At 45.7% G+C, this 21,290-nt stretch overlaps 1 protein-coding gene across 1 annotated transcript in view; it reads right to left on the reverse strand.

Annotated features, from left to right (window-relative positions):
* COL12A1 (collagen type XII alpha 1 chain) overlaps window positions 1-3,766 on the reverse strand; it is a 107,158-nt gene extending 103,392 nt beyond the window's left edge. The window contains exon 1 of the mRNA XM_036249070.1: window positions 3,653-3,766. Coding sequence (XP_036104963.1) covers window positions 3,653-3,725 — 73 coding nt within the window. The 5' untranslated portion in view covers window positions 3,726-3,766. The remainder of the gene's footprint in view (window positions 1-3,652) is intronic.
* Between the last annotated feature and the right edge of the window lie 17,524 nt (window positions 3,767-21,290).

Here is a 21,290-nt window from a genome sequence, read left to right on the forward strand (position 1 = left end):
AAGTTGGCAAATTAACTTTACACTCTTGTTCAAACAATTTAAAAACAAAAGTGTCTATCTTGATACATATATTTTTAAAAATAAAATTTTTAAATCATGGCTTTCAAAAAGAAGAGACATCTAAGAGTTTACCAACTGTGCAGAGATGGAAGGAAGGATGGATGGATGGATGGATGGATGGATAAGAGTCTAATAAGTTTTGGTAAGTGTTGAATATAAAGAAAAACTGATAAAACACTACAAAAATGTAATATTGATAAACTAGTAAGATCTTTAGTCTAATCTTTGAGATAATAATGCTGAGAACAATGCTACCCCAATGGTAGAGAATTTTAGAAGAGTGTAAAGAGTAAATTTACTATATTCAATTGGCATTAATTTAAATTTTCCATCCAAAGCTAGTATAAATGTGGTCATCTTTGTTACAATAAAGATTTTAATTTCATTTGTATTTCTAAGATATCAAAAAAAATAACAGTTGAAAAGTTAATATTTCAGACAAGTAATGAATCATTTGTACATATTACATAATGTGTTCCCTCATTAAACGGCTGGGTTGACCAATTTTCAAGCAAGAAAGGAGCACAGTATGAGCAAACTAACACTAAATCGGGACTAGCCAACCTGGGTCTCGTCTGTTTATGCCTTGTCCCTAACTAATCATGTGAGTTGACTGAATTATTCAGTCTCTCTGCTCCTCATTTTCTCAAGTGGAAGAGGAGAGAATTAAAATAGATGATCTAAGAGTTCTCCTCTAGTCTGAAATTTCTGATATAAGTTTAGCATAAAATTATAGAAATATATATATTAATTAGCTCCTTAACCTACATACAAGATAATTAAAGCATATGGTGTCAACTCACTGATGAATTGATAATATCAAATTGTTTATCATATATTATAATTCTAGGTCATACAGAGTACTAGCTAAGTGACAAGGTTAATAAAGTCTATGTTGTGGTTAAAAACAACAAATACTAAAGGAAAAAAATCACTTTCACCCTTATTTCTATAGAACAAACTACTATATTATGAAAAATAAGGTTCTTTATATAAGTAGGTAGAAGGAAAACAAGACAAAAGTGGTACACTTGTAAAAAAGGAGAAATGCAAAAAGTGAATGCCAAACCTTTTAAATGATATCAAAAAAATTATTAGGTTTTCAACATATAAAAAAATTAAGTAAATAGAAATTTATTGGTAAATAGTAGCAAATACAAGAGTGCAAATATGAATTGCAAAAGGGAAAGAAAAGTAACCATGGCAACTGGTTAGAAGAACTGAAAGAACTAAAATTAAAATCACCTAGCAGGAAACAGGGGTACAAGTTAAAATTTTGAAATGTTCCCAACAGAAATATCTCAAAGAAATTCTGTTTCTAGTCCATTGTCCCCAGAAAGGACTTGGCCAGAAATTATGTTAGCTCTTCACAGGCTCTTGGGACCATTGGTTGGTAGTTAACACAGAAGCTGTGCTGTTCAGGACAGGAGCCACCAGCCACATGTGGCTCTCAAGCACCTGAAACGTGGCCAGTTCGAAACAACACACGCTGCAAGCGTAAAATATACGCTCAACTTCAAAGATGTAGTACCGAAAATGTTTAATTTCTACATTGATTACATCTTGAAATGATATTGTGATATTATTAGGATACAAAGTTATGTTAAATATATTATAAAAATTAGTATCCTTTGCTTCATTTTCTTTTTTAATGTGAGAACCAGAAAATTTTAAGTTACATATGTGGCTTGCATTTGTGGTTCACAATATATTTTTATTTGACAGTTCCCAACTACAGAATAAAGAAAAAAAATTATTCCTATCAAAATATAATTATTAAATGCTGATGTAAGGAGGTGAGAGATAAGCAAAGACACAACTTTTTTTTAAAAGCAACGGAAAGAACTGTACCATGTGGAAATAGATACAAGGTGAAAAAAAATAAAATGTGAGAGATATGGAAATAATCAGCAATAGATAATAAAATGTTCTTTTTCACTGCACTTTCCTAACCAGCCATTATCCAATTCAGAATTTATTTTTTCCACTTACATCATTTCCAACCCAATTCTTTTTCTAAGAATTCTCAAATCTTCCTGATTTTCAAATAACTATTTTCATAATGAGCAGCAACTAGGCCACTTCAGTGAATTATCTAAAAATATCTTTAGTAGGGCTTCCAGAGCGCCTCAGATAAAATTCCTTCCTGACAATGACACAGACAGGAACATTAAAGGCACAGAGGCCACTCTGAAAAGCCTCTCCATTCACAAAACAGTCGTCAGAGTGGAAGAGCCAGCAAGTTTCTGTCACCTTTCTAAACATGCCATACATTTTGGAGACTCCCTGCTTTTCCTAATCTTAACTTTTTGTACCACAATCTTGAAGTAGAAAGTCAAACACAATGAAAAGTTTCTGAAAAATCTGTGTTGCCATGAAACAGCTTTACTTTCCTGCAACCTCTAAGAGGCAGAACCCGCCCTGGAAATGCCACAGCTGTCCCATGCAGAAGTATTTATTTTCCCCTTAACTCCATCAGGGGTGTTTCTTTATTGGAAAAAAATAGAGAAAAAAAAAATGTAAGATTTTTTTATGGTGTTACTCCATTTACCGTGCAAGACAAAAAGCCTAGTTTGTCAGGTCTCCGGTGGTCATTGAGGACACAGAGAAGCCCCGCTGGGTTAATACACTGTATGCAGAAATTGATTGCTCAGCAAATACTGAGAAATTAAGGCATCGAGTGCACACAGGAAGAAGAACTGAGCTTGAAAATCTATCAAAAGTCCTTCGTTTTCCAGAGAGGAAGGTCACTCAGAGCCACTTTGCAGACCTTTTGGCCACGACTACCCCTCTCCCAGCCCCTGCCCAACTCTGGCGCTCAGGTTGATGCTAGAAGGAGAGAGAGGGAGGTGGTGCCCGGCTGGTCTGGCTCCTACTTGCTTCCTGGGCTGGGAACTTTGGCCCGGATCCAACCTGTCTGCTCCAGGCTGGGCCGGGGCCACGCGCTCCGAGCCCCGCTAACCAAACAAACTGCACCGACCCTGGGCCGCAAGAACACACTGGGGTCCCGGATCTCTACTTGCCACGCAACCCCTGGGCGGGTTGGCTGCTGCATTTGTCTGCACCGTCAGCCTGTCGGACCGAGATCCCCACAAAACACACAGACGCGCAGAGCCGGCTCTGTTGGAGTCTTTTATTTTGTGCGGTCACCGAGGTCGCAGCTCCAGCCAGGTGGTTACCAGCTACTCGAGCGAGCCCGCCCGCGTACCGGGGCTCCTGGTAGCACCCGGAGGTATCCTGTTTGTAGACGTGGGAGCAGACGTCGCCCCCTCCCGGACAGCTGGTCCTCTTGGAAGGCCGCGGGGTAGGTGGCAGCGTGGACAGCACACCGCAGAGACAAGCGCAAGGAGACCACACAGCAGTGTACAGAATGGATTAAGCAGAATACGAAAGAGCTGGACCTGAGAGCTGGGAAATGAACAAACCTCAGTAGAAGGAAGAGTTTCTCTGGAGGAGAGAAACCTCTGGAGAACAGACAAAGTGCGGGGAAACAGAGCAAGCAATAGAAGAAAGATTCACTTGTTTTTTTTGTTTGTTTGTTTTCTATAATTCTTCATTGTCACTGGAGAAGGACGAAGGAAGAGTCTTTTACCTTCTGCCTCAATGGACGACAGGAGCAGGGCGGCGCCCAGGATGGCGAGCGCTGGGGGAAGCCTGGTCCTCATGTTTGGCCTGGGCCTCCGAACTCACAGCCGCATGAAGGGATCTACAGGAGGAAGCAGTGGCTGCATCAGAACCGGGTCTGGGCAGGCCTGGAACCAGGTTAGAACTAGAGCCTGGCCCTGGTCCAGGACCTAACCAGATCTGCCTTAATAACCAACAGGCCGAGCGCAGCATATAATGGGCTTATTGTGGAGCTGTGGAAGTCAAGTTCATCTAGAGCAGTTTAATCATGGCACTAAGAGGGAGTTCAAGTTTAAAGAGGGTCCTGTTTCCCTGGAGGCTTGTCCTGCTTAGCTTCCAGGGTGAAGGCCCTACCAGGCCCCACATGACTTCATCCTGCCTGAGTGAGGGCTAATTCAGAGGTCATTTTATCCCTGACTCAACCAAATGTCTCTTCCAGCTGGGGATTTTATTTGGCCGGCCACTTTTTCCTAGCTGCTGAACTCTTTAGGTAACTGTAGTTTAGTGGTCTCAGGGTAATTTGGAAAAGTATAATAAACCTCTTTTACTCTCTTTTTTCTTCATTTTATTCTGCCTACAAATATGCCACTCTTTAGGTCTGAAATGGATTATACAGAAATATGTAAGGTCCAACTGAAACCTGACCCTCCTGCTAGCTGTGTTTTCTTCACATCTGATAAATCCTTTACCCCAAACCAGGAAAACACAACTCTAAAATGCATAATAAAGAAGGGACAAGCAATAAAGGAGACAAAAAACACTCTTGTCTGTTTCCCAAAGATACTTTTTATAAAAATTCTCAGTAATAATTAATCTTTTGATTTAACTGTTCATTTATCTCAGAAGATTACAGGTATATGTGCTCCAGAGAAGAATATGTCCTATTCTAATTTTTCCAGACTCTGTAACTAGATTATTAATTCCTTAAAGGCAAAGAGTCTTAGTCATTTTTTGTGGGTCCTAGCACAGTAGGTGCTTACTCCACGAGGGCAGAAGGGAATCTTCTAAAACACTCTGAAGTCCAGTCCAGAGACAAAAGCTGCTAGCAATGAACTGAACTGGGAAACTACCAGAGGTAAAACATAAAAAGAGAGTTGACTTTGGGTCATAAATTATTATAAGGCAACAGACTAAGCTTCATGCTTGGGAATACAAAAATGAGCCAAAGGTCAACTCCTGTTTGAAAAAAAAGAACCTGACAAGCTTCAACCAGGTCTTTCCAAATTATTGGCACAGTGTATTAGGGCAGCTTTCCTGGGCCTGAGTGTAAATTGCATTTTAAATGTCTGCTAAGCAGGCGTGCCAAATTTGCCCGGAGCACTTTTTTATGAAGCCAAAATTAAAATTTTGGCGCTGCTCTGGAGATCCAAGGGCTCTAGCAATTTCTTTCTCCCTAATTAACAACTGTTTGACATTTCTAACCCTCTTCTACATCAGTGAAAAGCAAGAAGTGAGACTGGCCCATTGTTCCCGTCATCTGGCCTTTACTTTGCTATAATAATTTCCAACTCAGTTGGCAGTCGTGCTCTCAAAAAGTTAAAGGCTGACAATCTACCCACCGAAAAGCTGTGTGCAGATATTTTTTAAAACCGCTAGTCTCCACGAGGGGGGGGGGGGGGGGGGAGGAGATAACCTGAGCAGTGGAGGCGCTTTTATCTGGGTCTAGAGCGCCACCTATCGGCTGCTTGATTCAGTGGCAAGAATGAATCACTTTGCGGCCGGGTATCTGAACATCCAGTCAGTTCAGCCAGCCGGCCAGCCAGCCAGCCAGGCATTCCGTCCATACGTATTTTTTTTTTTTTTTTTTTTTTTGGTCTTCTCTTCTTTTAGCCAAAACGTTTATCTGAATGCTTAGCAACACTTCATTGAGCATTCTCAGACATAAATGTCTGAAAACGGCCGCCCCTACGTGGCAGCGAGAATTCCCTCTCTGCGCCTTCATGAATGAAAATAAGTCAGTTGTGGGGTGGGGGTGGGGAGTGGAGGGTGGGAGAGTGGAGTCTTAAAGATACATCTCCTTCAGCCAACTTGCTCCATCCCCACCTGGGTGGAAGAGGCCAATTCCTTAAAGTTTAAAAGGAAATTAAACGTCCCCCCACCCTGCGGGGGTCTCTCTAGATCCCATGCTTGTCATCTACCTCTTCTACCTAGCGCGACCTTGCCATTAATAAGTTGGTCAAGGACGAGTTTAGCGTTCATTTCCTTTCATGTCCCCTCCCACCCTCAGCGTACCAGCATACTTTAGAAGGTCCAGGTTGAGGTGGGTGGCAGGGGATCCTGGAGAGCCCCGAAATGTCACCGGAGGGTCCCTGAGGATGCTCGATTTGAAGTACCTTTTCTGTTCTCTGGCTACCGGTCTCCGATCTGTAAGTGAACCCGGTGCCCACACTCTCTGATCCCTACACTCTCCAGGATTTGGAATGGAAAGGACCCGAGAGGTTCCACCGACCCTGAGTAGGGCCCCCACCAATGCACTCGGGAAGAAGTCACGAGAGGGAGCTTTCTCCAGAAGCTAGGGAAATTACGCCAGGTCTGAGTTCCCTAGACCTAGACTAACCCGCCATCTCGGATGCTTTGAAAAGCAGAGGAACGAGCCAGAACACTCGACCAGGAATCTGTCTCAAGATGCCACACACACCCGCGCAGCCTCGACGAGCTGCAGAACACTCAGCTGGCCCTCCAAAGAATTCCACACCATGCGTCACCAAAATACCTTCCCTGTGCTGGGGCTGCACAAGGGCACCCCCCGCAAAACTGCAGTCGCTAGACAGTGAGGGACAGGTGACCAGAAAACCGGGCGCACCCTTCATTGAAATCGACAGCATCTGTAGATTAAATTCCTCTACAAAGAGAAACACTGGACAGGGTGCTTTACGCACACACAGCCGCCTGTATCAGTTCTAAAGAAAAACTACAATTCTTTCTCCCTCAAAGATACAAATGAATCACAAAACTCCAATATACCTGGCAAATCTCAGGCACATCTCCACACTTACAAGTCTAAACGGTCCTCGCCCGGGATCCTTAATGGCTTAGGGCGGAGCAAGCAACAGGCTACAAGCAAGTTTCCCTAGTTATCTTTGGGAGGGATGAGTCGAGGGAGAGGGGTGAAGCCGGACCGACCTAAGGCGGCTGTGATCCAGGTAGAGGCGGCAGTAGCGGCGGCTTTCCGACGTCGTAGAAGCGTGTGCTCGGTGAGACCCCCGCGCGCCCGGACAATGGGCGCTGCGCTCCAGGAGCACCTGGCGGCTGCCGGGAGTTGGGCAGCGTCTGGGCCACCGGGAAGGAAGAAGAAAAAGAGGATGATCCCGGGAAGAGCGGCAGGATCGGCAGAACAGGCGGAGACGGCCGGGGACCGCAGCTGCCGGCGCGCGGACGCGTCTCGGGCGGCTCGCCTTCGTCGAGTGGGAAGAGGCTCCGCGCCGCGGGCTACTTAATAGAGGGCTGTTCCCAGCTCTCAGTTTACTCGGTTACGAAACGCCTGGGAAGGTGGACGGCTGCCACGGGGTGATGTATGCTCCTCCGGCGGTGAAGGAGGTCTACTTTTGGGAACGTGTGCATACTTCGAGCATTCCTTCGGCGTGAGGTGGCGATCGCGGTAGTAGCAATGCCCCGCCGGGGAGCGGGGGAGGGGGTGCAGAGAAGGGGAGGAGGGAGCGGGGAGGGGGACAGCCGCAGCCGGGTTCATTGCCAAGGGAAGCCGCTCACTCCTCCGCTTGGGGCGGGCTGGAGAGCTCGGATTTCCCTGTGCGTGCGATTTTCTTTAATGAATTAATTTTTCTAAATTAAGAACAATGGGAGGGAGAGTAGTGACTCTCATTTTCAAAACTGCAAGAATGTGTGACCGACCCCACCCCATCCTAGCCTCATCCCTCATCATCATCTATCTACACCTTCCTCCCCCTCCGTCCTGGGTGCACTTAAAACCGATTTACTGGGTTTCCATTAACTAACTGTCTGTGCACGCGGCTTGCCTTCTGTCTTTTTCAATCTCGGAGCGGCGATTGGAAACCCGGACAGCCGCCCGCGCGGGACTAAGAGATGGGATGGCTTTCCCAGTCCTGTCTCTCTCCCCTGGTGCTTCGGGACGGAACTGAGAGGCTTAGTGTGCGCCGAGAGAGGGCAACGAACGCTATGAAACCTGGGGGTCTTCCTAACAGGAAGCGTTCAGGAACAAGTTACATCCACTACAGAAATTTCTCACCCGGGCCAGGGTAAAACCTGGCCCCAAGTGAAGGATTCGGACCGAAAGTTCTACCCTGGAAACCCAGTGGGGTCAAGGCAACGAAGGGGAGTAAGTTTTCCCCCACTGTGGGGAGATGGAGGCCAAATGTGGGGCTGACATTCTGCCAGCAGCATCTCTTTTTTGCCGCCTCCTCCCTGCTCCACTCCACCCGTTGGCCCTGAGCAGGGAGCCTGGCAATCAGGGTTGCCAAATTGTACTAGACGCACAGGAGGAAGCGCGGGGCTCTTAAATGGTGCCATCTGAAAAACGCTTCAGGAGAGGTTCCGATTACACACGTCGGTGTGCTCAGCACAAGCCCTGCGCCCTTTGGCCTCATGAAGCCCAGGGGAAGTCCGGGGTTACCCCTGCAAGGCTGAGCCACCGGGGATGGAGGAGGTGGCGCCAAGGGGAACGCGGGTGCGGCGTCTCTGTAATTAACAGCTTGCAATAAAGCGGAGGTCTAGTCGCCAACGTAAACCTCTCTTTCCTATTTGATCTGATGTCTGCTAACTTGGCCTTCCCTCCATAAAGCGTGATAATCTCCGAACTTGCTTTTAGAATGACAAGAACTTGCAGGGCGGCCCCCTGCACTCCGCCCCACGCTTAGACTGCCTCCCGCCAAAGGCAGAAAAGCCAGAGGGAAGACTGGAATGGGGGGGAAGTGGAACTCGCCACCTTTGCACATTCCCCGAGTACACAGGGCCCACTCGAAGTCCAGCTGGGCAGCTCGCACAAAGAGCCCACACACGCACAGTGCACAGTCTTTTTCCCTTTCAAAGTCTCACAACCCGGGTGTCTGGCACACACCCGCAGCGCGAACGCATCCTGGCGGTGAATAACCCGACGTGCACAGCACGGCCCACGGTCATCACTGCAATACCAGAGAGTCCCCATCCTAGCCTGTACGGAAAGCCAGCCTCCGAACCTGGGTCGGCTCTACACCCCCACCCCCCACTTGACTCCCCTCTCACAGACGCCTGTGGGCGGATGGCCGCCTCCGGGACAAAGCAGAGCAGAGAAGTACAGGCAGCAGCCTTCCTGTCACCCAGTAGTATCGCGCCGCACCCTCGGACGCCCAGGCAGGCTCTGCGGCCTGGAACGACCAAGGACTCCCCTAGGACACGACACCCCCCTTCAACGCCCCCGGTCTAGAAAAGGACAACAGCACGTCAGACTAGGCTGGCTGGGATTGCACTTGGCCCAGGTTGGGGGCGGGGAGGTGTATGTGCGCGCTCCTGTTATTCCTTTTTGCACTTTGTGTGTGTGTGATGGCGATATTGACTAGGGAGCAATGTAACACCGGGTGTTGCTATTCTTGGTTTAAAAGGAGTTCCCTGCTGTTAATATCAGCCGTGAGTGGTGTAAGTCAGTCACCCTCCCGGGAGCCAAAGGCAGCGCTGGCTTCCTGTACTGAGGCTGCAGACCCGCAAACTGGGTGCTGAGGGCTCCTGCTCCCGAGAGAACGCACTTTGCGTGGCTCTTCAAACTGGAACCGCGTGCTGGGGACCCGCGCGGCCATCCTCTCCTGTTCAAGGCATTCTCGCTCCCGTACTTAGATTTAATGCATTTGAAAATAGTTGCTATAAAGGAACGTATGTAATATAAACCACTGGCTGCAAATAGCCTCTGGCCCCCAGGAAAAGGATTCCTGCGCAAAGTTTCCAGAGTAGGGTGAGAGGAGGAGGAAGGAGTGGACACCAGGGTCGGGGGGCGGGGTGCACAGACGCATATCCACAAGCTAATCCAAACACATCCATTCCCAGGAAACACAAGGTTCAACTCAAAAGCATCCAAAGAAGCGCCTTGGGGGCCTCCCAGCATGACGCCTGCATTGTTTATCTTACGGGGCCCTTACGCCGAACATTCAGTCTGGTAAACCGGCAAACGTGTCGAAAATGTGTAAACCCTCCTTTCAACCGGTGCCCTTCAGTATTGCGTTCAGTTCTTAATACCCTTTGGAATCCCTTTGTCGAAATTGATAGTATTTATCCACTGAGGCAGAACTGGTTGCGCGTATTCAGTTTGGTTCCTTTCTGTGGCGCTCATTCCTGAGGTTAGATCCCAGGATCTACCACACTCTCCCTAGCTGCTACTCCCACCTCTTCTCCCTCCGACTCCTGGGTTCCCGGAGGTTCCGGAGCTCCAGATTTCTTGTCCGACAGCGCGATCTAGCGGTCTACTCGAGCCCTGGGGTCGGATGTCGAAGTTAGAGCCGGGAAGTTAAGTTGCGGATTTTTTAAAAGCCTTCCATTGATCTATCTGATTCCCAGTATTGACAGAGGCGACACAATAGAAGAACCAGTGGGAAGGTGGCATAAACTTTCCTTGTGCCCGTTAATTAACAGCCTATAGTAAGACAAGGGATAGACCAGGATAGAGGTGCTAGTTTCAGGAAGTTTAGATTACAGCAGGGCCTTCACCTTCTAAAAAAAGGCAAAAGCGGCCTCCTCATGGACTTGCTTGGGGTTAACTTAGCCAGAGTTCCTAGCGACAGGTGAGAGTGTTTCCCTTACATGTTCTTGCTGATTCACCCTGTGGGGAGGGAAAGAGATACCTGGTCTGAATATGCACTGAGTGTCCAGCGCTTAGGGCTGACATGAGCTGTACAGACAGTGGGTTTTAAGGGTCTTAAGTGAAGAAAGCCCTCCCAGTCCCTTTGAGATGAGAGTGTAAAGAGAGGAGGTTGTATTCCACCCGCACTATGTCTCAGGCAGGGAGGCCAGAGCCAGAAACACTGCGTCTGAATCCTCTCCCTCAGATCCCTGTGGGCTAGGCCAGTAAAACATGTAAAGGTCACCCTTGTACAGCGCCAAGCTCAAAGCAATAGATACAAAGATAAGATGAGGCTTTGCCCTCAGAACTCTGTCAAGTAACACATGGGGCACCTGAAGCAACTTCACATGAGCCACTTAAATCTCCCAAGAGCTTATCCCTTCAAAATGTTTTAACATTAAAAGTAGGAAGCAATGGACAGCTACATTCTCTGCACTAGCAAAGCTGAGGAACCCAGACACCAAAGCCATTGCCAAGGAAGACAGGGGAGTGCACTGCACTCCTTCTGCCTTCTTGACTGATACTGATTCTTCAAACAGGACTATTGTGGTGACCCCCTCAGACTTTGTGAGCACTTCACCCAGACCTCCTCACCTGCACTGGAACACCTCCCCCATCAGAGTGTGAGCAACTCTGTGGCAGAAAACTGTAACTGCATCCTATTTATCCTGCTTCACAAGGTGGCTAACACATCTTAATGTTGTGGTTGCATGAGAAACTATGAAGCTTTAAAAAACATTGCATCTAAGTAAAGTATCTTCTTAGGATAAACTATTTAGATTTAGTGAAAGTCAAGCGCTGCTAGGAGTCAATCATTCAGTTAGCTCTGACTTCCTTGAGCAAAGTATAAAAGACAAAAGGAAATACATTCAGTTGAGCTGAGAAAACAACCAACCCTCTGCCATTTCTTCCTTCACTTCTGTAAGATTCAAGGCTGTTCAAGTCATGCTTACCACCGCAGGGGACCTGGAATCTATTGCTTTTGTAACTGTCAATGTAGCACAAGGTCCAGAATTTCTAGTTAGGCTACTGCTCTGTGTGCCAGCAGTTGGTATGTGCACACTGACACACACTTTCAGGTTGGTGGAAAATGTGAAAACTCATAGGAATTCGTGTTTCAAGATTTGGTCTTGGTCTTCAAAGTGATTACCTAGTACTCTGAAATGCAGTAATGATGAAATCATAGTCATAGGAATTGTGAAAAGAGGTTTCATTGTTCTCAGTTGGAACTCCTGTGTCGGATGAAGTGTAACCAGACCAACGCTCCACTTGACAATCCATTTTTATACACTAACTAGGTAATTCAACTGCATTTCTGGAGCACAGACATCCATGCATCCAAACCAGACAAGATCCCAGACTTCGTAATGCTCCTCAACCCAGTGTGGAGTGCGCACTCTGGTGGAGAAGAGGGAAAAGATGGACATCATCAGATCAGACTCGTTAAATCATTTTTATCTTGAGGATTAATTCAGCAAATGCTATTACTCTAGTCATGATGTTGTCTTAAAATGGTGGGAGGGCCTCGGCTGCTTTGGTTCAGTGGTTAGAGCGTCGACCTGAGACCTGCGGACAGACTGAATTGTTGCAGGTTTGACCCTGGGTCATGGGAGGCGACCAATTAATGTCTCTCTCTCACATCAACATTTTTCTTTTTTTTGAAAATTTTTTTTTCTTTATTGATTTGAGCCAGAAAGAAAGAGAGAGAGAGATAGAAATATTGAGGAGAGAGAACATTGATCGACTGCCTTTTGCATGCCCCCCACTGGGGATTTGGTCCACAACCTGGGCATGTGCCCTGACTGGTAATCGAACCAGCAACCTCTTGGTGCATGGGTCAATGCTCAACCACTGAGCCACACTGGCGGGGCACATTGACATTTTTCTCTCTCCCTCCCTCCCTTTCACTCTATCTAAAAATTAATGGAAAAATATCCTCGGGTGAGGATTAACAAAAAGTAAATGAAATTAAAAATTAAAAGGTGGGAGGTTTTTTTTAAGGCTAATCAAAAGAATCTCATCCCGGAAAAATGTAAATGTAGTAACAGTGACCAGAAATAAACATAAGCAAAAGTCACATGATTTGAGAGGTGTGGAGACGGTGTGTCACTGAAAGCTGAAGACCAATGTGAAAAATGAAAAGGGGGAAGAACCTGGTCGAGAGAAACAATATAAATGACAGCACAGGAAGCAGTCAGCTCAATCCACCATTCAGGACATTCCACAGGAAAAAAACTTTCTCCACAAACCAATTTCTCTATAAACTAGTTTCTCCACAAATCAATGACAAGAAAAAAGAAGGGAAAGAGGAAATTGTTACGAAAATATATTTAGGAGCCATAGCAACCAAATAATAACAACAATAATAATAGTTGTCAAGAACTATGAAGGGTCTGAAATTTTACCCTACTTGCAAGGGAACAAATTACCATGCTACAGTTCTGTGAATGCTGGCAGAACACACAAGGTACCAGAGACATAGGTCTATATTACTCACTGCAATAGCAGTAGCCAGAGTATCATCATTTGGGCTGGTTCCCCAATTCCCACAGGGTGATGCAAAGAAGGCCCAGTGACCCTTGCATACACAGTGAGTCGCAATACAGGAATGGAATCTGAGCTTGGGGAACCCGTCTTTTATAAGGACAGCCCACTTGACTTTTGCCCTGAAAGGAAACATTATCTTTGTTGTAGTGGACAGTAAACAGACTTGCCCTTTGCTCTGGAGGGAGAAATTATCTCTGTCTTCCAAGGCCACTAGTATACAGACATCCTAGAAGAGATCATCTGGGACAAAAGCAGTCAGTGTCTCCGCTCAAAAGACATGTGAAATATGAGATCCACGAAGAAATGTCTCCCGAAAATAAAAACTGTTGGGGGTTTGTGGGAGAGAAACGCACTGTACGTCAAAGTGGTCCCTGATGCATTTCTAGAGGAAGGAGACTCTAAAGGACTAGAAGTGGGCATTCTCAGCCCCAGATTCAAAATGAGAAGCTGAAAAAGATAGCAGAGCACAGGAAATGTCTTGGGCCATAAATACAACAGGGTTGTTTTAGCAGAAAGTTGCTGAACACAACTAAAATAGTTGTGGAACTCGGAAGTGGCTGAGTTTCTGGAATTTAATCCTCTCTATATAATAATTTTCAGAATGTGTTTCAGACAGTGCACATGACACTTTATGTACATCAACCCATGAAATTTAATTTTCAAGCTATAGAGAAGGAATTGAGGCTCTGAGAAGTCAAGCGATTTGCTGGTAAGTTTGGAATCAGCATCTGAAACTCAGAGCTCTCTGCCATCTAAGCCCATGGTCTTTTCACGATATAAAAATAAATGCTTGCTAAATGAAGGAGTGATTTTTTTTTTTTAATCTTGTTTAAGAAGCCTAGTCTAGCAATTGAGCACACCGTCACTTGCTTGGAAGACAGCGGGCAAGCAACGACACCGGGGAAGGCCATGGCAGAGTCCAGGCAGGGGACACAGAGGATCTGTATTATGGTGGCATGAAAGCAGGAAGATGACTGGCTTTAGGAAGCAAAGTCGTGACTGAAAGAACAATGACATCATAGGAAAAATTAGGGAAATGGACAGGCAAGCCAGTTTTAAGGGAATATGACAAAATGGCTTTAGCTATGCCTTACTATATGATCAAAATCCTTGGGGTATTTTTTTTTCCTAATAAAGTTATTGGTAACTTTCTACTATATTATCATTAAAATAGTATCTCAGATTCAAATACAGATTTTATTTTTGAGAGAGAGATGTATATTTTTCCTTTTTTTTTTTTTTAGGATTTTGCAAATTAAAAAACTACTAATGACTCACATTTGCACTCTCCTCCACAAGCGGCCATTCACAGGGCATTGTTGTCGGTCCTCGCCCTCCTGCCAGCCTGCTCATGGGTGGCTGAATACATAACACTGCATGTGATACAAAAAGCATCTGGGAAATGCTTAAACAATTTTCTCCATCCTCCCCCTATCTGCTGCGGCAGTGTTGGACTCATCAAGCTGAAAGTACATCAAGTCCTCACTCATTGTTTAAATTAAGAAAGTCACTTCAACTCTCACACATGGTCTAGTTTTCCAAAAAGTATAGTTTTACTTATCAAATGGCTTCTTTTATTTTATTTTTTTGTTTTTGTTTTTTTTCCTGGTGGCATTAGCTCTGGAACAAAACCTTTAACTGCCCCCATAATAAAAGATTCTAATCTCTGATGTTAGGAACACTGAAGGCCGTGTTTATAATAGGGAAGTGGTGAGAAAACCAAGTTTTTTTCAAATGAAGTCTTGTGCTTTTTTACTGTGTTTATGACTGCCTATGAGAATGAAGTTGAATGTCGGGTTTTGCATTTTCTAGCACGGCCTGATGCTCATTCAGATTTTTACACTGGAGCGAAGGTGATCGCAGCTGATAAATAATGGGCTCCCTCCACACTACAGCCCTTGTGGGCTCTGGCTGGCTCAGCCTGCTTGCACAAAAGAACCACTCAGGGAGCCTAAAATCGTCTGGACTGATGTCTGAGCACCACCCTTATGCCATTTAAACCTGATTCCCGGGGTGGGGCCTGGGCATCTGTAAAAGTTTGAAGCTGCCTGGATAATGCTGACGGCCAGTGAGGGCTGACACAGCTCATCTAAGCCCATCCCCTCTGCTATTCCGTGAAGTCTGTGCTAAGGCCCGCTGGGAACCCCACTGCCACCAGGAAGGTCAAGAGGGGTCATCTAGCACTGGCAAGTAAGGACTAACCACCCACAGGGCTGGTCTTCAAATCCATGGTCAAACTGGGTGTTTAAATCGGAGTCCGGTCTTGTCAGCAGTGGTAAGGAACGTCGTTGTGAGGAAGCCAGCAAGCAGAGTCGGTGGATCATGCGGGGTCCTGGAGCTGGAGCAGCCCGAGCCTGCAGCACCGCCACCCCCAGCCTTACGCCTGGAGCGATCCGCTGCATTGAGGCCACTGGCTTTGCAATTAATCGGACAAAAACAGGGTACAGTTCCACTTGCCAAAGGACACCCAAGATGCTATTTATTTCTTGTTCTTACTAACGTAGATGCTGAAACATATATCCAACCATGAGAACAATGTGCTTTTTTTCTTCTGATGAAAATACTGATATTTTTTATTCTGTTTATACTTAACGGTTGAATACCTTCAGGGAAAGAAATAAAACTGTCACGTAGGTCTCATCTCCTGATGATAGCAATGATCAGAGTGATGGGACAAAAAAACAAAATCTCCACACTTGCCGTTTCTAAAACCGGAGGACCAGAGCTGCTCGGCAGTTCGCTCAGCGTCGTGGTTCCGGCCGCGGTGCCGGGACGAGACTCTGGTACCAGCTGCCCGCGTGGTCCTCCTTCCACTCCTCGGGTACCCTCTTCCTGGGCCTGTCACTCACTTTGCACAACGTGTGGGGACTCATTGCCTCGCTGAGTCAGGAGTGAGCCTGGACAAAAGCGGTGGCGCGCTGCCGCCTCTCGAGCACATCTGCATCTGTCATCGTTTGGAATTAAAGCGAAACAAAACTTGCCACCAACAGGCAGTGACATGAGCAGCTGCATGTACCCGGCCCACCCAGCACTCACCGGTCCAGCTGACAGAGCTGCTGATAAGGAGACCAGATGCCTGGAGCCATGGATTCGTGCTCCAGGGTGAGCAAGATGGGGAGGTAGCCCCAGTGTCCACTTCTGAGACACTGAAGCAGCACCAGGGCACAGTCCGCGTGCTCTGGGCGCAGGTGAAAGGGAGACCCAGCACAGGGACTCCTGTCCTGTGACAGTCGGGGTCTGCTCCCTCTCTTGCAGAAGTGTCTGGGAACCCCTGAGAACATGGCCATGCCCACTTATAATCGCCCCTCTCCTTCAAGTGCTTACAACTGGCCACCAACTGCATCAGAAGTGCTCTGCTAGCAACATAGAAGAAAAATAACAGAGACTAAGACACTCAGGGAACTCAAGAGGTAGGTCGTCCACAGCCGATGTGGTGGCTCTGTCCCATGGAGCCCTCAGACACCCAGGCCGCGGCCACCTCATTACTCCACACATGGGGCCCCCATTTCAACCTTTCACGTGGTCCAAGTTTGTTGCTCCAGCTTAAGACATGACGTAAAAATGTCATCCAGAAGGCAAAAGCAAAGGACAAACAGCAGGGGGGAGGGGTCACATAAAGATCTTTGTCATCTTCTGAGGAAGGTTCCCACAAGCTGCTCTTTGATGATTGTGAATACATGTCACTGACTAGAATTTAGTCACATGGGCCTATCTAGCTGCAAAGGTGGCTTGACAGTGCAGTTTATTCTGGCCACCCATGTGCCCATCTAAACCTCCGAGGTTCTGTTATTATGGAAGAAGGGGAGAAGGGAGGACGGAGGACATCCAGCAGACTCTACCACGGATAGATGGCATTCCAGTGGTCAAGATCCACCTTCTGTGGGCATCTGTGCTGGGCACCTGAGAGCTAAAAAGCAAGCCAAGCCATATCTAACGTGTAAATAGTGATGGTAACTGACATCAGATTTAACAAGACTTTAATTGCAACTTGGACTCATTCCATTCCGTCTGGAGAACTAGCTGCCAAGCACAGAGGAATCTCCTTTGCACTGTTGTCTTAGCTCCTTTTAACTCCTGGCCTCACACTTACCATAATTCTGAGATGGCTTTACTTGAAAGGAAACCCATCCAGGGAGCTAGCCGGCTATGGAAACAGCAGGTCCCCCGAGAACAATGGGGCCATGGAATCATCATCTGATGACATCACCGCAGAGACATGTGTTTTCCCTCGAGAGTCATTTACTCCATTACAATTTCATTTCATCTTTCCTATCACAGAGGGCACTGAAAGGATTACATGACATCTTTTTTATAAACAAACATTATTCTGGAACACAGAGAAGGCAAAACAAATGCAGTTATAAATAGAAAGGGAATATAGGAAAATTTCCAGGAAAATGTAGGCGTTTTATAAATGACTGTGACTGAACTTCTCTTGTAAAATGACGCTTGTGCTTGTCTTAGAGACAACAGAAAAGTCACAGGAGGATAACTATATCCCCTCAGAAATTAAGAAGGCTCCTTCTGGCATCTCACATTACCTTGACTCCCGCTTCGAGTTCATTGAAACTCAATTTGAGTATTTTCCGACATATCACAGAACCTGAAACTGAACAGCACATCCCAGTCACATCTAAAACCTCATAATTTGTCCTCTGGGTCTGAGATGAACTGCAGCGGAACAGGACTTATGAAAGTGGCATGGATTACCTACTCTAAAGCGGGTAGGGTGTTTTAAAGGGGCAGAAAATACATTAAATGATTCTGAGAGGGGGCACCAGTGATACATGGTAGGTATAAAGTAAAAGTCAAAAGAAGATTTAACAGAAGAGAATTAAAGGGCGGAAAAGCAGTTTTAAAAAACTGACCACATAAAACGAGACATGAATGAAGTATATATCGCACTTAATATATCTCGGTGCAAAGCCCACAACAATCATTTGAGACAGGCGGAGCTAATATTGTTTCCTCAGCATCCCAGTTGAAAAAGTAAATAAAAAGCTATGTCTACATAGGAGGTTACGTGATTTACTCAGTTCTCTAACCCAGATCTACCGCCACAGCTGGCGGAGGAGTGACAGGCTTCCTGCTCGGGGCGCCTTCCCCTTTGGTTGGTGGTCATTGTTGTGACTCTCTCATCATGTTCTTCCTGTCTTTTGCTTGTCCCTGGACTCAGACTCTCCATTTTCAGTATGGCTCTCCCAACCCTACTCTTGGCTAGACCTTTGCCAAAGTGGTCCTGATAAACCTGGATGGTTTATCCTGTCAGATCAGCATCCTGAGGACTTTGAAGTCTAACATAGTATTGGGGGCAGGGCAGGGAATGACATTGCAAACAGGGAATTTCAAGTATTGCTGACTAAAATAGTGGAGGAATTATTTGGGAAGGAGTGGGTCTTATTCAACATGTTTCTGCTCTAGCATCCAAAAAAAAAGCTAGACCTCGGCATATCTATTTATTTTTACACATTTTTTAAAGTAACTTGGTAATATCTGACAACTATAAAACCAAAAATCTACTACAAGTGTACTTAGAATAGTCATTTTAAAAGCACTAATGAGCCTAACTGGTGTGGCTCGGTGGTTGACCGTTGACCCATGCACCAAGAGGTCACCAGTTTGATTCCTGGTCAGAGCACATGCCCAGGTTGTGGGCCCGATCCCCACTACGGGGCATGCAGGAGCAGACAATAGATGTTCTCTCTCGTCGATGTTTCTACCTCTCTCTCCCTCTCCCTTTCTCTCTCTCTCATAAATTTTGTTTTTTGCATTTATTTTCAGATAGAGCGGAAGGGGGAGAGAGAGAGAGAGAGAGAGAGAGAGAGAGAGAGAGAGAGAGAGAAACATCAACATGAGAGAGACACATCGAGTGGCTGCCACCCACACAACCCAGACAGGGCCCGGGACAAACTGCAACAGAGATACGTGCCCTTGGCGGGAACCGAACCCGGGTCTCTCTAGTCTGCAAGACGAGGCTCTAACCGCTGAGCCAAACCGGCCAGGGCTCTCTCTCTCTAAAATCAATAAAGAAAAACAATTTTTTAAGCACTAATGAACTGAAAAATGTATATACTGCTTGTAGATTGTAAATTGGTACAATTGCTTTGGAAAAGGTGAGCATTGTATCATAAAGTTAAACACACACTTACCATACAACCCAGAAATCCAACTCTTATATTTACCCAAGATAAATGAAAATATATGTTTATATAAAGAATTGTAGGTGAATGTTTATAGCAACAGTATCCATAAGAGCCAAAAACTGAAAACAACTATAATGTCTGTCGAATGGACAAGCACTTTTAGACTGTGCACATACTGGATACTACATGGACACGAGTAGAAATAAACTGTTGATATGTGCAACACAAATGGACCTCAGACTATTATGCTCAGTGGAAAAAGTCAGACACAAAGGAGTATACACTACATATGATTCCATTTATAAGACAGTGCGGCTCTGGCGAAACTAGAGAGAGAAATCTGAGCAGCGGTCTCCGGGGTAGGGATGGGTAGGAGACTGAGTGCAGAGGAGCAAATAGAACCTTTGGGGGTGATGGGAATGTTCTATATCATTGTGGTGTGGTTACAAGACTCTTTTTATTTGCCAAAATGCATCAAACTGTACAACTTTCAATAATTTCTCTTTATTGATTTTAGAGAGAGAGGAAGGGAGAGGGAGAGATAGAAACATTGGTAAGAGAGAACATCGATTGGCTGCCTCCTGCATGCTCCCCACTGGGGATCAGGCCCACAAGCTGGGCATGTACCCTTACTGGGAATCGAACTGGCGACCTCTTGGTGCATGGGTCAACCCTCAACTGAGCCACATCAGCTGGGAATAACTGTACAACTTTTTAAGTTAATTTTATTATATATGAGTTACTCCTCAATAAATTTAACTTTAAAAGTATATTAAAGAAAAATGTTTGAGTTTTTTTTAATTGCATGTGTGAGAAAAATATGATTAAAATAGAATTTGTTGCATATTTGCTATGACAGGCACTTTGCTGGGATCTAGGATACAGAGATGAAAGATTAGTCCGTGACTTTAGGAGCTTACGGTGCAGTGGAGGAGAGAGAAGCAGGCAAACCCACGACGCCGAGTAGTAAGTACACTGGTGCAAACAGGCACTGCGGGCTGGGGCACGGGGTGGAGCGTCCACATCTGACTTCTGAAAGGGTGAACTCCCAGAGAGAGGCTTGAGCTGAGCCAGGATGCTGCCGGGGTTAGTCAGCCAGATAAGAGAGAAGGAAATTCTTACTTAAGGAAGTAAAAAGTATAAAGAGAGAGAAGGTTTTAATAGATCAGCTCTAGTTTTGAAAATTGCCAAAATGAATAATATAGCCAATAGGAGAAATTTTTGATAATATGAGCCCTGGCTGGATGGCTCAGTTAGTTGGAGTGTCACGCCGTATACCAAAAGGTTTCGGGTTCGATTCCTAGTCAGAGCACATACCTAGGTTGTATGTTAGATCCCCGGTCGGGGTACGTACAGGAGGCAAACAGTAGATGCTTCTCTCCCCCCCCCCACCCCCGCCTCTTTCTCTCTTTCTCTCAAAATCATTTTTTTAGAGAAGCATATCCTTGGGTGAGGATTTTAAAAATAATTTAGAAAACTGAGTTCATGAAGACACAGGACTGTCACACGTTAAGATCACCTACACGTCCTTAGAAAGAACAGCTCACATTTTAATATATCTCACTGCCAGGGAATTTATTTTCTGACACATTGTCTAAATTATTTTTAAAATCCTCACCCAAGGATATGCTTCTCTAAAAAAATGATTTTGAGAGAAAGAGAGAAAGAGGCGGGGGGGGGGGGGGGGAGCATAGTGACCTGTCAATTCTTCAGTGACTCAAAGAGACACACAGACGTGACTGATCTGCTCCGTCTCTTACATCTACTACCTGCCTACTTGATGTCCTATGTACTTCAACTAGTTGATTTAATAGCCTGACTTCAACTTTCTTCTTCCTATTGCTTTCACCTTCAAAAAAATATGTTAACTGGCCCTGGCTGTTTTGGCTCAGCATTTAGAGTGTTGGCCTGCTGTCTGGAGAGACCCCGGTTCAGTTCCCGCTAAGGGTACGTACCTCGGTTGCAGTTTGTCCCCCGCCCTGGTTGGGTCGCGTGGGTGGCAACCACTTGATGTGTTCCTTTCATGTCGATCTCTCTCTCTCTCTCTCTCTCTCTCTCTTTCCCACTCTATCTGAACAAAATATCAAAAAATGTCCTTGGGTGAGGATAAAAAAAAATGTTAACTGCCCTGGCTGATT

Source organism: Molossus molossus, unplaced genomic scaffold, assembly GCF_014108415.1.
Source record: "Molossus molossus isolate mMolMol1 unplaced genomic scaffold, mMolMol1.p scaffold_m16_p_8, whole genome shotgun sequence".
Lineage (NCBI taxonomy): Eukaryota > Metazoa > Chordata > Mammalia > Chiroptera > Molossidae > Molossus > Molossus molossus.